The sequence below is a fragment of the Theropithecus gelada genome, chromosome 15 (genome assembly GCF_003255815.1).
Source record: "Theropithecus gelada isolate Dixy chromosome 15, Tgel_1.0, whole genome shotgun sequence".
NCBI classification, from domain to species: Eukaryota; Metazoa; Chordata; class Mammalia; order Primates; family Cercopithecidae; genus Theropithecus; species Theropithecus gelada.
The window spans coordinates 98,935,759-98,951,653 of record NC_037683.1 but is presented as its reverse complement, the minus strand read 5'-3'; the positions used below and the strand labels follow the sequence as shown (position 1 = coordinate 98,951,653).

Here is a 15,895-nt window from a genome sequence, read left to right as displayed (position 1 = left end):
GCTGGGCGTGGTGGCAGGTGCCACCTAGCTACTCGGGAAGCTGAGACAGAGAATTGCTTGAACCCGGGAGGCTGAGGTTGCAGTGAGCTGAGATTGCACCACTACACTCCAGCTTAGGTGACAGAGCGAGAACTCCTTCTCAAAGAAGAAAAAAAAATGTACTTTTATCTTTTTTTAGACAATACAGGATTCTTAGAGCCTGTTAAGTCCGTTGAACCCCCCTCAACATACCTGTTGCTGTTGTTAGATACTTTCAGGTACTGTGAGTATTTTTAACTTTATAGATATTATTGTTTAATGCAGTCATTAGCTCTCACTACACATTCCACCCCTGATCTTTTTTCTCTTCATTTTTTCCCTACATTTTGGGTTTTATCTGAGATCATTTTTCTTTTTCCCAAGGAACACTGTTATCTCTTCACCTTTACTTGTGAGGGATATTTTCACTGGCTGGAGAATCTAGGTGACATTTACTCTCTTTCAATACATCAAAGATATGATTCTGTTGTCTTCCATCTCCACTGTTGGGATGTCCAGTTAGCTGTTCATCTTATTTTTGCCCTTTTGAAAATGGTCTTTTTTTTTTTTTTGAGATGGAGCCTTGCTCTGTCGCCAGACTGGAGTGCAGTGGCACGATCTTGGCTCACTGCAATCTCTGCCTCCTGGGTTCAAGCAATTCTTCTGCCTCAGCCTCCCAAGTAGCTGGGACTACAGGCGCGCACCACCACACCTGGCTAGTTTTTGTATTTTTAGTAGAGATTGGGTTTCACCATGTTAGCCAGGTTGGTCTTGAACTCCTGACCTCGTGATCTGCCCGCGCCCACCTGCGAAAGTGCTGGGCGTGAGTCACCATGCCTGGCTGAAAATGGTCTGTCTTTTAAGGCTAAGTTGCTTTTATGAATTTCTCTTAGTCTTTCATATTTAGGAGCTTTATACATAGATAGGATTTTCTTTTTATTTTTGCTTGAGGTTCCTGAAGTTTCTTAAATTTGGAGCGTCATGTCTTCTATCAGTTTTGGGAAATTCTTAGCTATATTCTCTTCAAACATTGTTCCTGCCTTCATTACCTCTCCTTCTGGGACTCCACTTACGTTTACATTAGATCTTTTCACTATATCCTCTGTGTCTTTTATTCTCTTATGAATAAATTTCTGTCCTTTCTATTTATAGAAAATAGATTTCTATCTCTTTGTGCTTTCTTCTGGATGTTTTTCCTAACCCACCTTCTGATTTACCCATTCTTTGTTTAGCTGGGTGTTAGCTGACATTAAATTTATCTTTTTAATACTTGATGTAATTAATTAAGGGGTGGGAGTTAGGAAAAACATCTATCTACAAAGACTCCCTAGGGGATTTTTTTTTTTTTTTTTTTTTTTTTTTTTTTTGAGAAATATTGCCTTTGGGGCATAAGCCAGCATTTGGGAAGCTCGATAGGTTTTACTTTCGAGCAGACTTTGACTTGCGCTCCCCACTTGCACCCCCATTTTCTGGATTGTACTTCTGCTACTTCTCCCTTTTGGCCCTATGTGCGTAGCCTCTCTGAAGCATCTTTTGAAAGCCAACTTCCCATCTTTGTGAAATAGGAGATGGGCTGAAGAAGGGAATTTGAAGGTCTAACTCCTCTTTATAAATCTTTTAGGTGGTTCTTGTTTTCAATTCCACCCTAAAACCCATTTGTTAAAAATAACCACTGTCTCCAATTGCTGAACTTTTCTAGGGCTTTGTAATGTAAATCAGCATTTTTTCCCCTTGATTTCTCTCCCTACTGTAGGTACTTAGCAAAGTGAAGGAAGTTGGAACTCAAGACCATTAGTTTCACCCATCTGCCTCCACCTGCCTCCATCTTCCAACATTTTGTTGATTATCTCTTGTTTGCTTTTGATACTGGTATGCTGGAGGGGGTCTCCAAATGCTGATGGGACCTTGACCCCAGCCAGTGTCTGTGTCCAAGCTGTTGACACCAGCATGCCAAGGAATTGAAGGATGAGTCAGAAAATAGTGAAAATACGGAGATGTATTGCAAAACAAAAGTACACATTCAAGAAAGGGGACTGTAGGCATACTCAAGAGACAGTCCCACAGTGGGGTCTGGGATTTTTATCTTTTATCTTGACGGTTTCTTTAATCAAAAGGTGGAATATTTGTGAAGATAACTGGAAAAAGGTGGAGATTTCTCAGAACTGCTGTGCCACCCACTTTTACACCAAATATGGATGTACCTGGAACTGTCATGACACTGGTGGGTGTGTGACTTAGTATGTTAATGAGCATATGATGGGGTCCTAAGTAAAACCTAGGTCAATTCCAGTGCTGTGTTGGGTCCAGTTGGTCTTAGCCAGGTCCACACCCTGGTTTTTCAGGCTCTTATCAGTCCCTAGTTTCTGCAGCCATTTCAGCAGTTTCTTTTTGCTAGTCATGTGAAACTGCTGCCTGGAATTTTCTATTCTCCTGTGACCACCCTGTATTATTCCTGTCTCATCATTACCTCCTCTTGAATTTATTTTCTCCCTATGAATTTATCCTTAAAAAAAAAAAAGTTATTATTTTTTTTTACTGTCATCATAGTAGTAATTAAGAGGGGATCAGAAATAAATGCTTATGTTAGATCCTCTGTGTTTACCAAAAGTTATAGAACTTTCTTTTCAATAATGTTCATTGTTGAATATTCATTACGTTATATATTCCCAGGGCATTTATTGGTAATTACCAAACAAAAGTCATTTTAATTTTACCCATTTGTGTTGTATAATAAAAGTTCCATCTGATGCAACACTAAGTCTGCATCACGTTTTCCTGGGGTAGGGTGTTTCTCTTTCAGGTCAAAGCTGGAAATACTGGTAGGACTCGTAAAAGCAAATAGCTATAGTATTTTTGTGCTTAGCAAAAGGCGTTTTTATTTTATCTATTATCTGAATGATTACACAGATGTAAATAGCTATCAAATTAGTGATTGTTAGTCTGTAAGACTTAGCTGTATAAGGAATTTGATGACTGTAAAGATTTATGGATATTTATATTTTTGGTAGCCTCTTGGAAGAAGTTATTTCTCTCACAATAAGTGAGACTTCGAAATGAGAATATATCAGCATAAGGAAGAATACATAGTGTTATTCATATTAGAAAATAATGTATATTCTTTAATTGTTGCTGATTGTAGCATTCCGTATATTCCTGATAAGATCAAGTTTTTAAATCCGTGGTTCAGATTTTTCACATTGTAATGGTTTTTGGGTCTGTTTGTTCTATTAGGTATTAAGAGAGATGTTTTCAAGTTTCCCCTATCACTGTGAATGTGTCCACTTTTCCTTTTAGTTCTGTCAATTTTTGCTTTATGTATTATTATAGTAGATATGTAGAACTTTTGAATCATTACATCATTCTGGTGGATTGATCCCTTTATCATGAAACGTCTCTTCTTTGGTAATGCTTCTTGCTTAAAAGCCTGCTTTGGTTTGCATTAGTGTAGCTGTCCTAGTTTTGGTTGGTTAGTTTTTGCATAATATATCTTTTCCATCCTTTTAGTCCCAGTTTTCTCTTTATATTTAAGATAGGAATCTTGTATGTATCATGTAATTGTATTTTATAATCCAGTTAGTCATCTTTGTCTTTTAATTGAAATATTTACTCCATTTCCATTTAATGAATTACTAATACAATTAAGCTTGTAAGTTACTGTATTTGTTTTCTATTGGTTTCACTTGTTTTATGTTTTTTTTTCTCACCTTCTTTGAGATTAATTCAAAACATTTTATTGTTATTCCAGTTTTGTCTCTCTATAAGCTTGTTCCATTCTCTTTTACTATTCTTTTACTGGTGCTCTAGAGATGACAACATGGATATTTGGTTTATTAGCGTATAATAAAAAGTACTCTTCTTGCCTCTTCACAGACAATGCTAGGACCTTGGGATGTATTCTCACCTTTTCACCATTTGTGTTATTGTCATATATTTTAATTGAACTCTACATATTTTATTTTATTATTTTTTATTAGTATTTTTTAAACTTTTAGGTTCAGCGGTACATATGCAGGCTTGTTACATAGGTAAATCCATGTCACGGGGGTTTGTTGTACAGATTATTTCCTCACCCGGGTACTAAGACTAATAGTTATTTTTTTCTGATCCTTTCTGTTCTCCCACTTTCCACGCTAAAGTATGCCCTAGGGTTTGTTAAACTGAACTCCATATATTTTAAATCTAATTACACATTATTAATGTTTTAGTTAGTCATATTCACTTATATTTACTTTTCCGTTGTTCTTCATTTCTTCCTCTATTTCTGTGTTTTGGTTTAAGATTATTTTTCTTTTAGTGCATGTCTGCTTACAACAAATTATTTCCATTTTTATTTATTTGAAAATGTTCTTATTATTTCACCTTCACTTTTGAAGACTGTATCTCCAGTATAGAATTCTGGATCTTCCCCCTAGTGCCACCTCGCCCCCCTCACTGGCACTTTAAAGAGACCACTGCATTGAATTTGAGCTTCCATTGTTTATGCTGAGAAATCAACTGTCTTTTTTTGAGATGGAGCCTTGCTCTGTCGCCAGGCTGGAGTGCAGTGGCACGATCTCGGCTCACTGCAATCTCTGCCTCCCAGGTTCAAGTGATTCTCCTGCCTCAGCCTCCCGAGTAGCTGGGATTACAGGCACGTGCCAGCACAACCAGCTAATTGCTGTATTTTTAGTAGAGACGGGGTTTCACCATGTTGTACAGGATGGTCTCGATTTCCTGACCTCAAGATCTGCCCGCCTCAGCCTCCCAAAGTGCTGGGATTACAGTCGGGAGCCACTGCGCCTGGCCTAGTGTCTTATTTTTTACTCCTTTGAAGGTAATGAGTCTTGTCTGGATGCTTTTAGGTTTTTCTGTCTCTGGTTTTTAGCAATTTTGCTATGAGTGCTGAGAGTTGGTTTTCTTTATATTTATCCTACTTGGGATTTGTAGCCCCTCCTAAATGTGTGATTTGAGTCTGTCATTGTTTTTGGAAAATTCCCAGCCCTTAGTTCTTCAAATGTTACATCTGCCACATTCAGTTCTCCTCAGCAGGTTTAATTTATGTGGAGATTTAAGTTTTCTGTCCTTTTTTGCTTTCTTCCCTTCAGTTTGGACATTTTCTACTTACCTATCTCTTCTTCACTAATTCTCTTTCCAGCTCTGTCCAAAAAAATTGAGTTCATAATTTCAGTTAAATATTTTTCACTTCTAGGCTTTCTATTTGATTCACTTTAAATAGATAATAGATGGTGAAATTCTTCATTTCATCATCTGTTTGGACATATTAATTACAGTTATCATTTAAAGTTCCTGCCTGAGAAACCCCATACTGAACTACCTTTGGGTCTGTTTCTGTTGAAATACTTTTCCTGTTTCTGTTTCTTAATATGTCTGGTAATATTAAGTCAAATGCCAGGTATTATGTATAAAAACTTCAGAGGCTCTGGATATCTTCCCTCACGGAAGATTCATTTTATCTTCTGGTAGGCTTTTAGAGTAGGGCAGATTGCCTCAGTCCAGAGAGCCACTGAGTTGCCTTAAGGTAGGGTTGCAAAATGTGTGAAACCTCTTTTAACTCTTGGTTCACTCTTGAAAGCTGTAGCCCTCCAGAGGTCACAACTGAAGGTCTAGGCTCCTCCTCTCCCCAGCACCACAGGACTACCAGAAATTTCTGTTGCTCACTTTTTTATTTTTTGTTTTAGTTGTTTTGCTGCTTTATGCATTGGTTTTTAGCCTCTTCTGCTATGTAATTTAAAAATTTGTCAGATGTCTTTAAGGGGAAACTGTCAAGTGTTGAGGTCACATCTCTGCACCTCCCTTCTTTCAGGAACCTTGGCAGCTCTGAACTTCAGTTTTTGCCTTCAATCCTTTGAAATTGCTGAAAGCTCTGATGACTTCTCTGCCTCTAACAGCTGCCCTTGGTTGGCCTGGGTTCCACTGGACTTTGCCCCACGCACCTTTTTTTCTTTGCTGATTTTGCTTTGTATCCTTTCACTGTAATAAGTCATAACTGAATTTGACTGTGTGCTGAGTCCTGTGAGTCGTCCTAGCAAATCACTAACCCTAAGGTGGTCTTGGGACCCCTGATGAGCATGTTCATTCTGCATTTCTGTAAAGGTTGGTTATCCCAGAGGTTCTAATGTTCTACTGAGAATGATCAGAGACAGATGGTTTTGTGATCCTTTTATGGATGTGTGCAGCTGAGGCTCAGAGAGGGAAATTTACCTGAGGCCATCCATCTAGAAATTCCCGTCAGAATTAGGAATTGGATTGAGGTCTAACTCTAAAATTCATGTTCCTTTATTGTATCTTCTGTCCCCCAAGTGTATAACCAAAATTACTAGAATATAATGGTTTCAATTTTTGAAATACTGTTGTATAATTTGGATAATTTAATCATTTAACACTTTCATTATGTGTAAGTAATGTTTTAAATCAATGGCAAAATAAGTTGGAGCTTAGTGACATAGTTAATTGCTGCTTCCCAAAGCCAGTTTAGTGATACAGCTGCTCCTTGACTTACAGTGGGATTATGTCCCGATAAACTCATCGTAAGTTGAAAATACCGGAAGTTAAAAGACCATTTCCTACACCTAACTACCAAACATCATAGCTTAGCCTAGCCTACATTAAACATACTCAGAACACTTAAACAGTAGCCTGCAGTCAGGCAAAATTATCTAAGGCAAAGCCTGTTTTATAATAAACTGTTGGATATCTCAAGTAATTTATTGAGTATTATACAGAAAGTAAAAAAACAATTATTTCACAACATTGTAAAGTCAAAAAAAATTAAGTTGAACTATTACAAGTCAGGGACTGTATTCTTTTCAACAAGAGTACAAATGAATTAGCAAATTTTTTTTTCAAATAGACATACTCTCTCATTGGATATTCGGTACGCTAGTTCTGTGTGTATGCATGTGTGTCTATATGCTGTAGCTATTTAAGCCTGACAGAAATTGTTACTTGCATTTTCTATGGATAACTTTGTTTACTTTGTGATATTTTTAGGAGATGCTGTATTTATCTTTCACAAGATAGGAATAAAATTTTATAAATTCTATAAATGAAACATCCTCTGGTATTTGTGCAAATAGAAAGATTTTCTTTCACACTAAATCTGACATTTCAATACAAGAAAATCAGACACACTCAGCAAGTCACAAATGCTGATAATTTAGGCAATGGCATAGTTTTCTGCTTGTGCATCATTTTCAAAAATTTTCCCCCGTGGTATTTTATTATGCTATCTTAAAACAGGTGGGTTATGCTCAAGAGTTCAGAGTGCAGAGTTCTGAGGTGCAAAGGTAGATGGAGTATTTTTCATCCTATTGGCTTGAGACAGGCCATTGCCTGGGTTCTTTAGGAATTGAGAAAGGTTGATTTATTGTTTTCTTGAACAAGATAGGTTTTATTATTGTCATATTATGAACACAGCAACTTTGTAAGATGGGTAGGACTGATATTGTTATCTCTGCTTTACACTGAGAAACCTGTGCTCGGAGAAGGGAAATGGCTTGCTTGGGGTCACACAACTGGTAAATACAGTAGAGGCACAACCCAGAATTTCCAACTCCATGGGCAGTGTTTTGCTTTCGCTGTGCCTGTTGTAGGTGATGGAGCTGAGGGTCTACATTCTGGTGTCTTGGATGTCAAATCAGCTCTCGTGGAAGGAGATGGCGTATATTTGAGGGAGATGGTGAATTTTTTAGGTTTAGTTTTGTGTTACACTTAATAGCTTAATGTGAGGGTAGCCAGAAAAATTTCTGAATCTGCATGAAGTAAAATTTTTTTCTGTTCTCTTTAGAAATCAGTTGACATTATAAACCTTTTCTGCATCATAATGACACCATACAGCGGAGAATTTCAATGCATTCATCCTGTGAGGAAGGCTCTTTGGGTGAAAGTTTCGATGTTTTTCTTGAAGCAGCATGACAGTATTTGGTTTTGGACTAAAATGCTGTTTTCCTTAAGATGAAATATTTCTTAATTGCTTTTGGCTTAGTCTATTCAGAGTAGAAGGATGGATGTTAAGGCAGGTGTACACAGGGCAGCTGTCAGAGAATGAAGCAGAACAAGCCAAAAGGAGTAAACTTACGTGAAGAAAATGGGGGACGCAAGGAAATGGTGGCGTTAAAACAAAGTAATCATGATGGGAAATAATTAAGTACTGGTTAGACTTTTTTTTCTTATGATTGTAAGAATTTTTGGACTCGTATCTGCTTATTTAAGCAATTATTTTATAAACATAGGGCAAGTGACCTTGAAGTCTTTTTCTTAAGTGAAGGTTTTGTGAGAATCATAGGAAATAATGTCTATGAAAGCATTTCCTATGTTGTAAAGTGCTCAAAACATACGTTGAAATTATTAATAAAAGCAAAGATGAATTACTGTGATTGGTCTTGTGCCTTGAAGTTTGTTCACTAAATAAAATCTGTGGGATTAAAATTGAGGATCTTGTCAACCTCAAGGCTTTTCATAAAGAGTTTAGCAGACATTTATTGAGGTGCCTGCAATGTGTCATGCCCTTCTGGAAGCTGACAGGAGGTACTCAGATGGGTAAGTCACAGTTCTTGATCTTACAGGTGCTTGTGATTTAACACTGAGAAGATAGGCACACAAATGAGTAGTTTCAATTGCATACATAAAGTGATCAGATAGAATGTGCAAGGTACAAAGGGGATACAGAAAAAGGACACATATCCCAAGATGAGCTTAAAGGACGAACATCTGAAGATGAGACTGAGCAGTGTTTTGAAAAAATAAGAGTATTTAGGGGAAGAAAGATGTGAAGTATACCTGGATTTGTCCATTATAAAGATATTCCTTTGTAGCAACTGGGTACTTATAAACTGAGACTGGGTAATTAATGAAGAAAAGAGGTTTAATTGACTCATGGTTCTGCAGGCTGTACTGGAAGCATGGTGCCACAGTATGCTTGGCTTTTGGGAAGGCCTCAGGGAGCTTTTACTCATGGTGGAAGGCAAAGCAGGGGCAGACATGTCACATGGCGAGAGGGGGAAGTGCCACACTCTTTTAAATAACCAGATCTTGCATGAACACAGAGTGAGAACTCATTACCATGAGAGGCACCAAGCCACTCATGACCCAAGCACCTCCCACCAGGCCCCACCTCTGACACTGGGCATTACATTTCAACATGAGATTTGGAGGGGACACATCCAAACCCTATCAATACCTTATGCAGAGGAAACAGTGCTGGTGAAGGCTTGCAATATGAAATGTGAGGCATGGAGTGGTCAGGATATTGAGTGGCAAGACTTGCTTGTAGTAAACTGGTTTGCATGACTCTCAGAGTGACTGATACCGAGCATACTGGAAGAGGATTGGGCTTGGGGAGAACAGTGAGTTCTCCAGATGCTACATTTGAGGTGCACGTGAGACAGTCATGCAACTGGCAAGTCTATGCATCTACAGAAATTCAGTGGAGAAGTTGGGGCTAGAAATTTGGATTTGGAAGTAATCAGAATACAGATTAAAATAGATGAACTTGTTCAAAGACGGGATACTTATAAGAGCTGTTGGTTAAGAAAGCATTTTTGGCCGGGCGCGGTGGCTCAAGCCTGTAATCCCAGCACTTTGGGAGGCCGAGACGGGCGGATCACGAGGTCAGGAGATCAAGACCATCCTGGCTAACACGGTGAAACCCCGTCTCTACTAAAAAATACAAAAAACTAGCCGGGCGAGGTGGCGGGCGCCTGTAGTCCCAGCTACTCGGGAGGCTGAGGCAGGAGAATGGCGTAAACCCGGGAGGTGGAGCTTGCAGTGAGCTGAGATCTGACCATTGCACTCCAGGCTGGGCGACAGAGCGAGACTCCGTCTCAAAAAAAAAAAAAAAAAAAAAGAAAGCATTTTTATAAATACAGTGCCTAGGTTTGAGGAATACATAGAGGATGAGGAGCACATGATCACCATTGAGAAGGGACAGAAAGGAATTAAGCAAACTAGAATAGAAGGGTATCAGAATTTTCACCACCATGAAGCACAGTGGAAAGAGCTAGTAAAAATGGACTGGAAAATGGTGATTGGAATAGCAGTCTGAATGCTGGTTTTAGTGAAATGTTGGGGATTGTAATCTTCTGTTTTTCTCTTTTCCCTGTCTCAGTATTTATTTCCCTAGCTCCTTCAAGATTCCCCCGATATCTCTCTCTCTCTCTCTCTCTCTCTCTCCCCCCCCTCACACATACTCACTCTTACACACACTTGTACATACCTCTTTCCACCATGAACTTCCTCCTCTTTGCACACTCAGCCTGACTGATGTGCCTGAGCTAGCACTGGTCGGCCCATCACAGTAACTCGACGTGTGCTGTATACTTCAGCTCTAATGTAGACCTTAATGAAGCTGTGGCTAGGAACATTATTTTATTAGCACCTGGAGAAACAAGAGTCAAATGTTAGGGCCATTGTGGGTTATAGGAGTGGAATCAGAGGAATGGACCAGTTCCATACCCTTACGAGAATAGGTGATTTCAATAAATGAATAGAGTTCTTCTCATAGTCAATATGATGGATGAGCCAAGATCAAGAACTGACAGGATCAGATTATTTTCCTGAGCATTTCTTGTGAAGATGCTTCTTTTAATTTTCCAGGTGCTTGCCTTCCAGGTTGTGCTACTTTGTCTTAAAAGTACACATCAACATCTGATACAAACATTGCTGTAAGATTCCGTACTGTCAAGGAGCTTATTTAGCTGCATCCTGGACATCCTTCTTGCTCCTAAATCATACTTCTGTCATTCTGTTTCCTCACTGACTTCAGCTTATAAGAGTAGGCTTTTTCTGTAAACGCTTTCCTTTTGTTCAAATTGATTAACTCTCTAATATTCAGTTTCCCATGGAGAACGAGATCCTTACTCTGATTCCAGTGCAGTGGCTGGGCTCCCAGCAGCCAGTTTCACTTATGCCAAGTCTGTTTTCAGATGGGAAAGGTAGGCTGGAATTCCGCTGTCCATAGATCTCTTGAACAGTGCGTGCTTCCCTGCCCACCTACCCAACACGTGGATTTTGTGTTCTTCCCACCTGTGGGGAGACGCTGGCCACTCTTGTCTATCTGGAAGCAGCCTCTGTAGTTCTGGGTGGTTTCCCCAGCCCCTGTGCTGGCACAGTGCGTAACTTTTTAGTATGTGCCTCTTCCTCACATTTCCATTATCATTTCTTCTTGTTATGACTGTCTCCAGGAAGAAAATAAGTATGTGGCAAGAGGAGGTTTGTCTTTTCTCCCTTCCCTCTTTTCCCCTTCTTTGCTTCAGTTAGTTTTCCATTTATTCTAAGAATCACCTGGGACTCCTCTGAGAATTTGAAATACAAACTCAAGGAGGAAGAATGAATTATTGTATTTCAAAAGAAACATGGTAAGTCATTTTAAAAGGCCAAATAAGGTCAGGCGCAGTGGCTCACACCTGTAATCCCAGCACTTTGGGAGGCCAAGGCAGGCAGATCACTTGAGGTCAGGAGTTCGAGACCAGCCTGACCAACATGGTGAAACCTCATCTCTACTAAAAATACAAGAATTAGCCAGGTGTGGTGGCGGGAGCCTTTAGTCCCAGCTACTCAGGAGGCTGAGGCGGGAGAATTGCTTGAACCCAGAGGCAGATGTTGCAGTGTGTCTAGATCACACCACTGCACTCCAGCCTGGGCAACAGAGAAAGACTCCATCTCAAAAAAAACAAAACAAAAACAAAAAACACAAATAATCATTTCTTTTAACCTAACTTGTTTCTCTAAAGACCTAACAGATTCATACTAAATATTTTAGTTGCAAATTAAAAACTGAAATTGTTCTTGTGAGGGTTAGGTATGTTGTTGAGTCTCACACAATCCTCCAAGCCACTCAGCCTGATTTATTTGGACTACTCTATCATATTGCAAGCTCTGAACTTTTAAGAGGAAGTTTGCTACATTAGATCAAGGTGGTTTTGCAATGTATTTTTCTCTTTAATGAGCAAGATTAAAGCCAGTATAGGAAAAAAGGTACTCTTGCCAGATAAAGTCTTGCAAACTTCTCCGAAAATTAGAACCATGTAATCTATTAACTTTCCCATCCCACCTTAACTTCCAGATATCTGGACTGAATTTCCTACTCAGTTGCATGAATTCTCTCATTTTAGGTGCCTAATGACATCTGCTTCTCTCTTATTTTAACAGATGATTGTTCCCTTTTCATTGTCTGATTTTATAGGTTTTAAATGCATCAGTTATAGGAAATCCTTTTTGGAAACAGGTGGGAAATAAATAAACATACATCTATATGAAATTAAGGTAGTTTTGGGCACTACCTTAGAGATTTTGAAATGTTTCTGTAGTATTTCTTTGATATTGTGTGTATGGGGGGGTGTATCTCACAAATAGGGAGATATCAGAATGATGTGATATTTTTCTAGGAAAGAATACGTTACAGAACCTAGTAGAAAAGTTGTCTCAGTCCCAAACGACTTACTTCATGAAATATTTAGAAGCACTTAGTGCTTTTAAGCAAATGTCTTATTCTGTGTCCTTAGGGAAAGTATTAATCTGGGTATAGAGTGTTCACTTGTTTTTCATTTTTATTCTTGACCTACGGAAACTCGGGGGGTGGTGGGTACATGGGCTGTTTTTATGGCAGCTAATCACTTTATAGACTTAGAGTGAGTGGTTTTAGTGCATTGCTCGAGAAGCCAATTAAATGCTCACAGTTTCTTGTAAGGACTGTTGAAATTATTTTTGCCTGATTTACAGTGACTAAAGTAGAATTTAAAAATAAATCTTAGCTTGCAAATTGGTGAAGTCTTTCAAAGAAATAACCTGATGAGAGAGTTCACTGTTTTTTTAAGCTATCTAATGTTAGGATATATGTCGATACTCTTGTAATATAATTAATAATTCACATTTCACTGCTTATTGTCAATACAAGGAACTTTCACCTTTTATAAATCTCAACTTGTTCATTTGGATAAGATTTTTAAAGTTAATGCAGCTTATATCATGTTGGAATCAAAGAGTTAGTCCAGTATGGTGAAATAATCTTACATTAGGACCTTAAGACCTAACAAAGTCTTGTATGGTCTGTGTGTTTTGGCTGCAGCCCTACCACTTACGTTTTGGATGAAGATGAACCTCGATTCCTTGAAGAAGTTGATTACAGTGCAGAAAGTAATGATGAGTTAGATATTGAGTTGGCTGAAAATGTAGGAGATTATGAACCTTCTGCTCAAGAAGAAGTGCTTTCTGACTCTGAATTATCAAGAACATACCTACCTTGAGCCCGCTGCCATCTCCTGTTAACTGCAAAGAAGAAATGGAATATCTTGGTTTTTATTTCACAGGAAACTTGAGAGAAATGAGTTTATACAGAGCTGACTCAAAAAGACAAAAAGTAACTTGGGCCAGTTTGGTTTCAAGACAATAAATATGTTATTAATTAATGATAAAATTGGCACTTGTTTTATTTTAGATATTCAGTGCACTTTATGTAGCATTGAATGATCAAATATTGGATTTACCTTTAAAAAAACTTGAGTATCATTGCATGAATTTTTATCTCCCTATGGTTATATCCTGCATCAAATGGATAATTTTGAAGTGTGTTCAGAATATAAAATTGAAATTTTAGAGTTGTTGAAAATCCTGAGTTGTTGAAAACTAATATATATGTACATGGATTTCTATAGATGTGTTTGTTTAGAAGTGGGTAGATATTGAAGATAAGACTGTTCTTCAGAATCATGTTAACTATTGGGTTGTGACTGAAGTAATCCAGGGTTTGCCTTGAAACCATTACATTCTACATTTACCAAATTAAACAAATAAAACTGTATTAAATGTTGCATTCATTTTGTCATCTTCTTTAACCAGCTCAGATTATTTGATGTATAGAACTTTATGAGAATGTGATAAAAACCCAGAATTGGACACAGTGATAAAAAGTTGCTTTTAAGAAAGTTGGCTGGGCACGGTGGCTCATGCCTGTAATCCCAGCACTTTGGAAGGCTGAGGTGAGTGGGTCACTTGAGGTCAGGAATTTGAGCCTGGTCAACATGGTGAAACCCTGTCTACTAAAAATACAAAAATTAACCAGGCGTGGTGGGGGGCGCCTGTAATCCCAGCTACTTGGGACGCTGAGGCAGGAGAATCACTTGAACCCAGGAGATAGCGCCACTGCACTCCAGCCTGGGCGACAGAGTGAGACTGTCTCATTAAAAGGAAAAAAAAAAAGGCTGAATATGCTAGTCTTAAATTTTGTTATGATAGAGGTATACCCACACCTATCATAAGAGATATATCTGAACAGCCCATTTCTCTAATACTTTGCCTCATGGATATACCTAAAGTGTATCACTGCAGTTGAACAGTTTGTTAAGAAGCTTGCAAAATGCAGTGAGGAGATGATCTGATGTTAAATGTGCATTTGTCTGTTGAGCTTATTCAGCATCTCGTGAGCTGTGCTGTGTTATTAGACTTACTGAAGTGAATTGATTTAGGGCGTGCTGACGCTGATATCAGAATCCTAGATGACTGCAGTACATTTAAATCCTTTCTTTTTTGTTTTTGTTTTTGTTTTTGTTTTGTTTTGAGACAGAGTCTCACTGTGTCACCCAGGCTGGAGTGCAATGGCATGATCTCGGCTCACTGCAACCTCTGCCTCCCGGGTTCAAGCAATTCTCCTGCCTCAGCCTCCCAAGTAGCTGGGATTATGGGTGCCCATCACCACGCCCAGCTTATTTTTGTATTTTTGGTAGAGACAGGGTTTCACCATGTTGGCCAGGATGGTCTTGATCTCTTGAGCTCATGATCCGCCCGCCTTGGCCTCCCAAAGTGCTGGGATTACAGGCGTGCGCCACCATGCCTGGCTAAACCCTTTCTTGTAGTGATTCCTACCTGGGTTTTAGCCTTCTTTCTGCAGGAATGACTTTATTTTTAAATAAAATAAAGCAAATCCATTGACTTTGGCTGAGTGTTTTAAGAACTAAGTTTCTGATATAATAAAACAACCTCCAAAAGATACCTCATTGCAGATTTTCGCCAGGATTCAGGTGCTTAGGTTTTGGCACATATCCTCCTCACTTTTTCCTAAAGTGTTTTTAACCTGTTACAATTGAAAAGAAATGATAGAGATGGATTTCAGAGTTTTGCGTTTTCCAAATCAATGATTTTTCTTTGTAATATTTAAAGTATTTCATTAACAGTGTCCATTCTTTTTGATGTTTGGGGAGCCATGTTTAAAAACGTAGTATGGAGCAATTGAAAAGGGGTCTTTTTCACGAGCCTAATTCTTCCTAATCTCAGAAAACAAAGATCAAATAGACTGTGAAGTAGACCTAGTCCTCTTCGTGTGGTAACCAAATTTAGGAAAGATCAGGATAACTTAGCAAGGAAAGTATTTAATCATTTATTTAATTATTTATAATTATAAAATTATAAACTATAATTTTTTGTTTTGTATATTTTATGTATAAAACAATTACATATTTTATTATAGTTACACTTCTTCAGAGAGTAGATTATGTCCATACAGTTAGTTGTTCCTTGGTATTCTTGGATTGGTTCCAGGACCCTGCACAGATACCCAAATCCACAGATGCTGTGGTCTCTGGTATAAAATGGGGTAGTATTTGCATTTAACCTGTAGACATCCTCCTGTATACTTTAAATCATCTCTAGATTACTTATAATACCTAATACAATATAAATATAAATGCTGTGTAAACAGTTACACTATATAGTGTATGTGTTTGTGTGTGTGTTCTAAGAGATGAGGACTCACAATGGGACACTTTGACCAGGCTGGTCTCGAACTCCTGGGCTCACACAGTCCTCCCACTTCAGCATCCCAAGTAGCTAGGACTACAGGTACTCACCACTGTGCCTGGCAGTTTTTTAAATTTGCCTTTTTAAAAAT

The 15,895-nt window shown here is 38.4% G+C and overlaps 1 protein-coding gene across 1 annotated transcript in view; it reads left to right on the top strand.

Moving 5' to 3' along the window:
- Positions 1–13,825, top strand: part of AGTPBP1 (ATP/GTP binding protein 1) — a 199,417-nt gene extending 185,592 nt beyond the window's left edge. Inside the window, 1 exon segment of the mRNA XM_025360322.1 lies at positions 13,082–13,825. Coding sequence (XP_025216107.1) covers positions 13,082–13,259 — 178 coding nt within the window. The 3' untranslated portion in view covers positions 13,260–13,825.
- Positions 13,826–15,895: the final 2,070 nt, after the last annotated feature.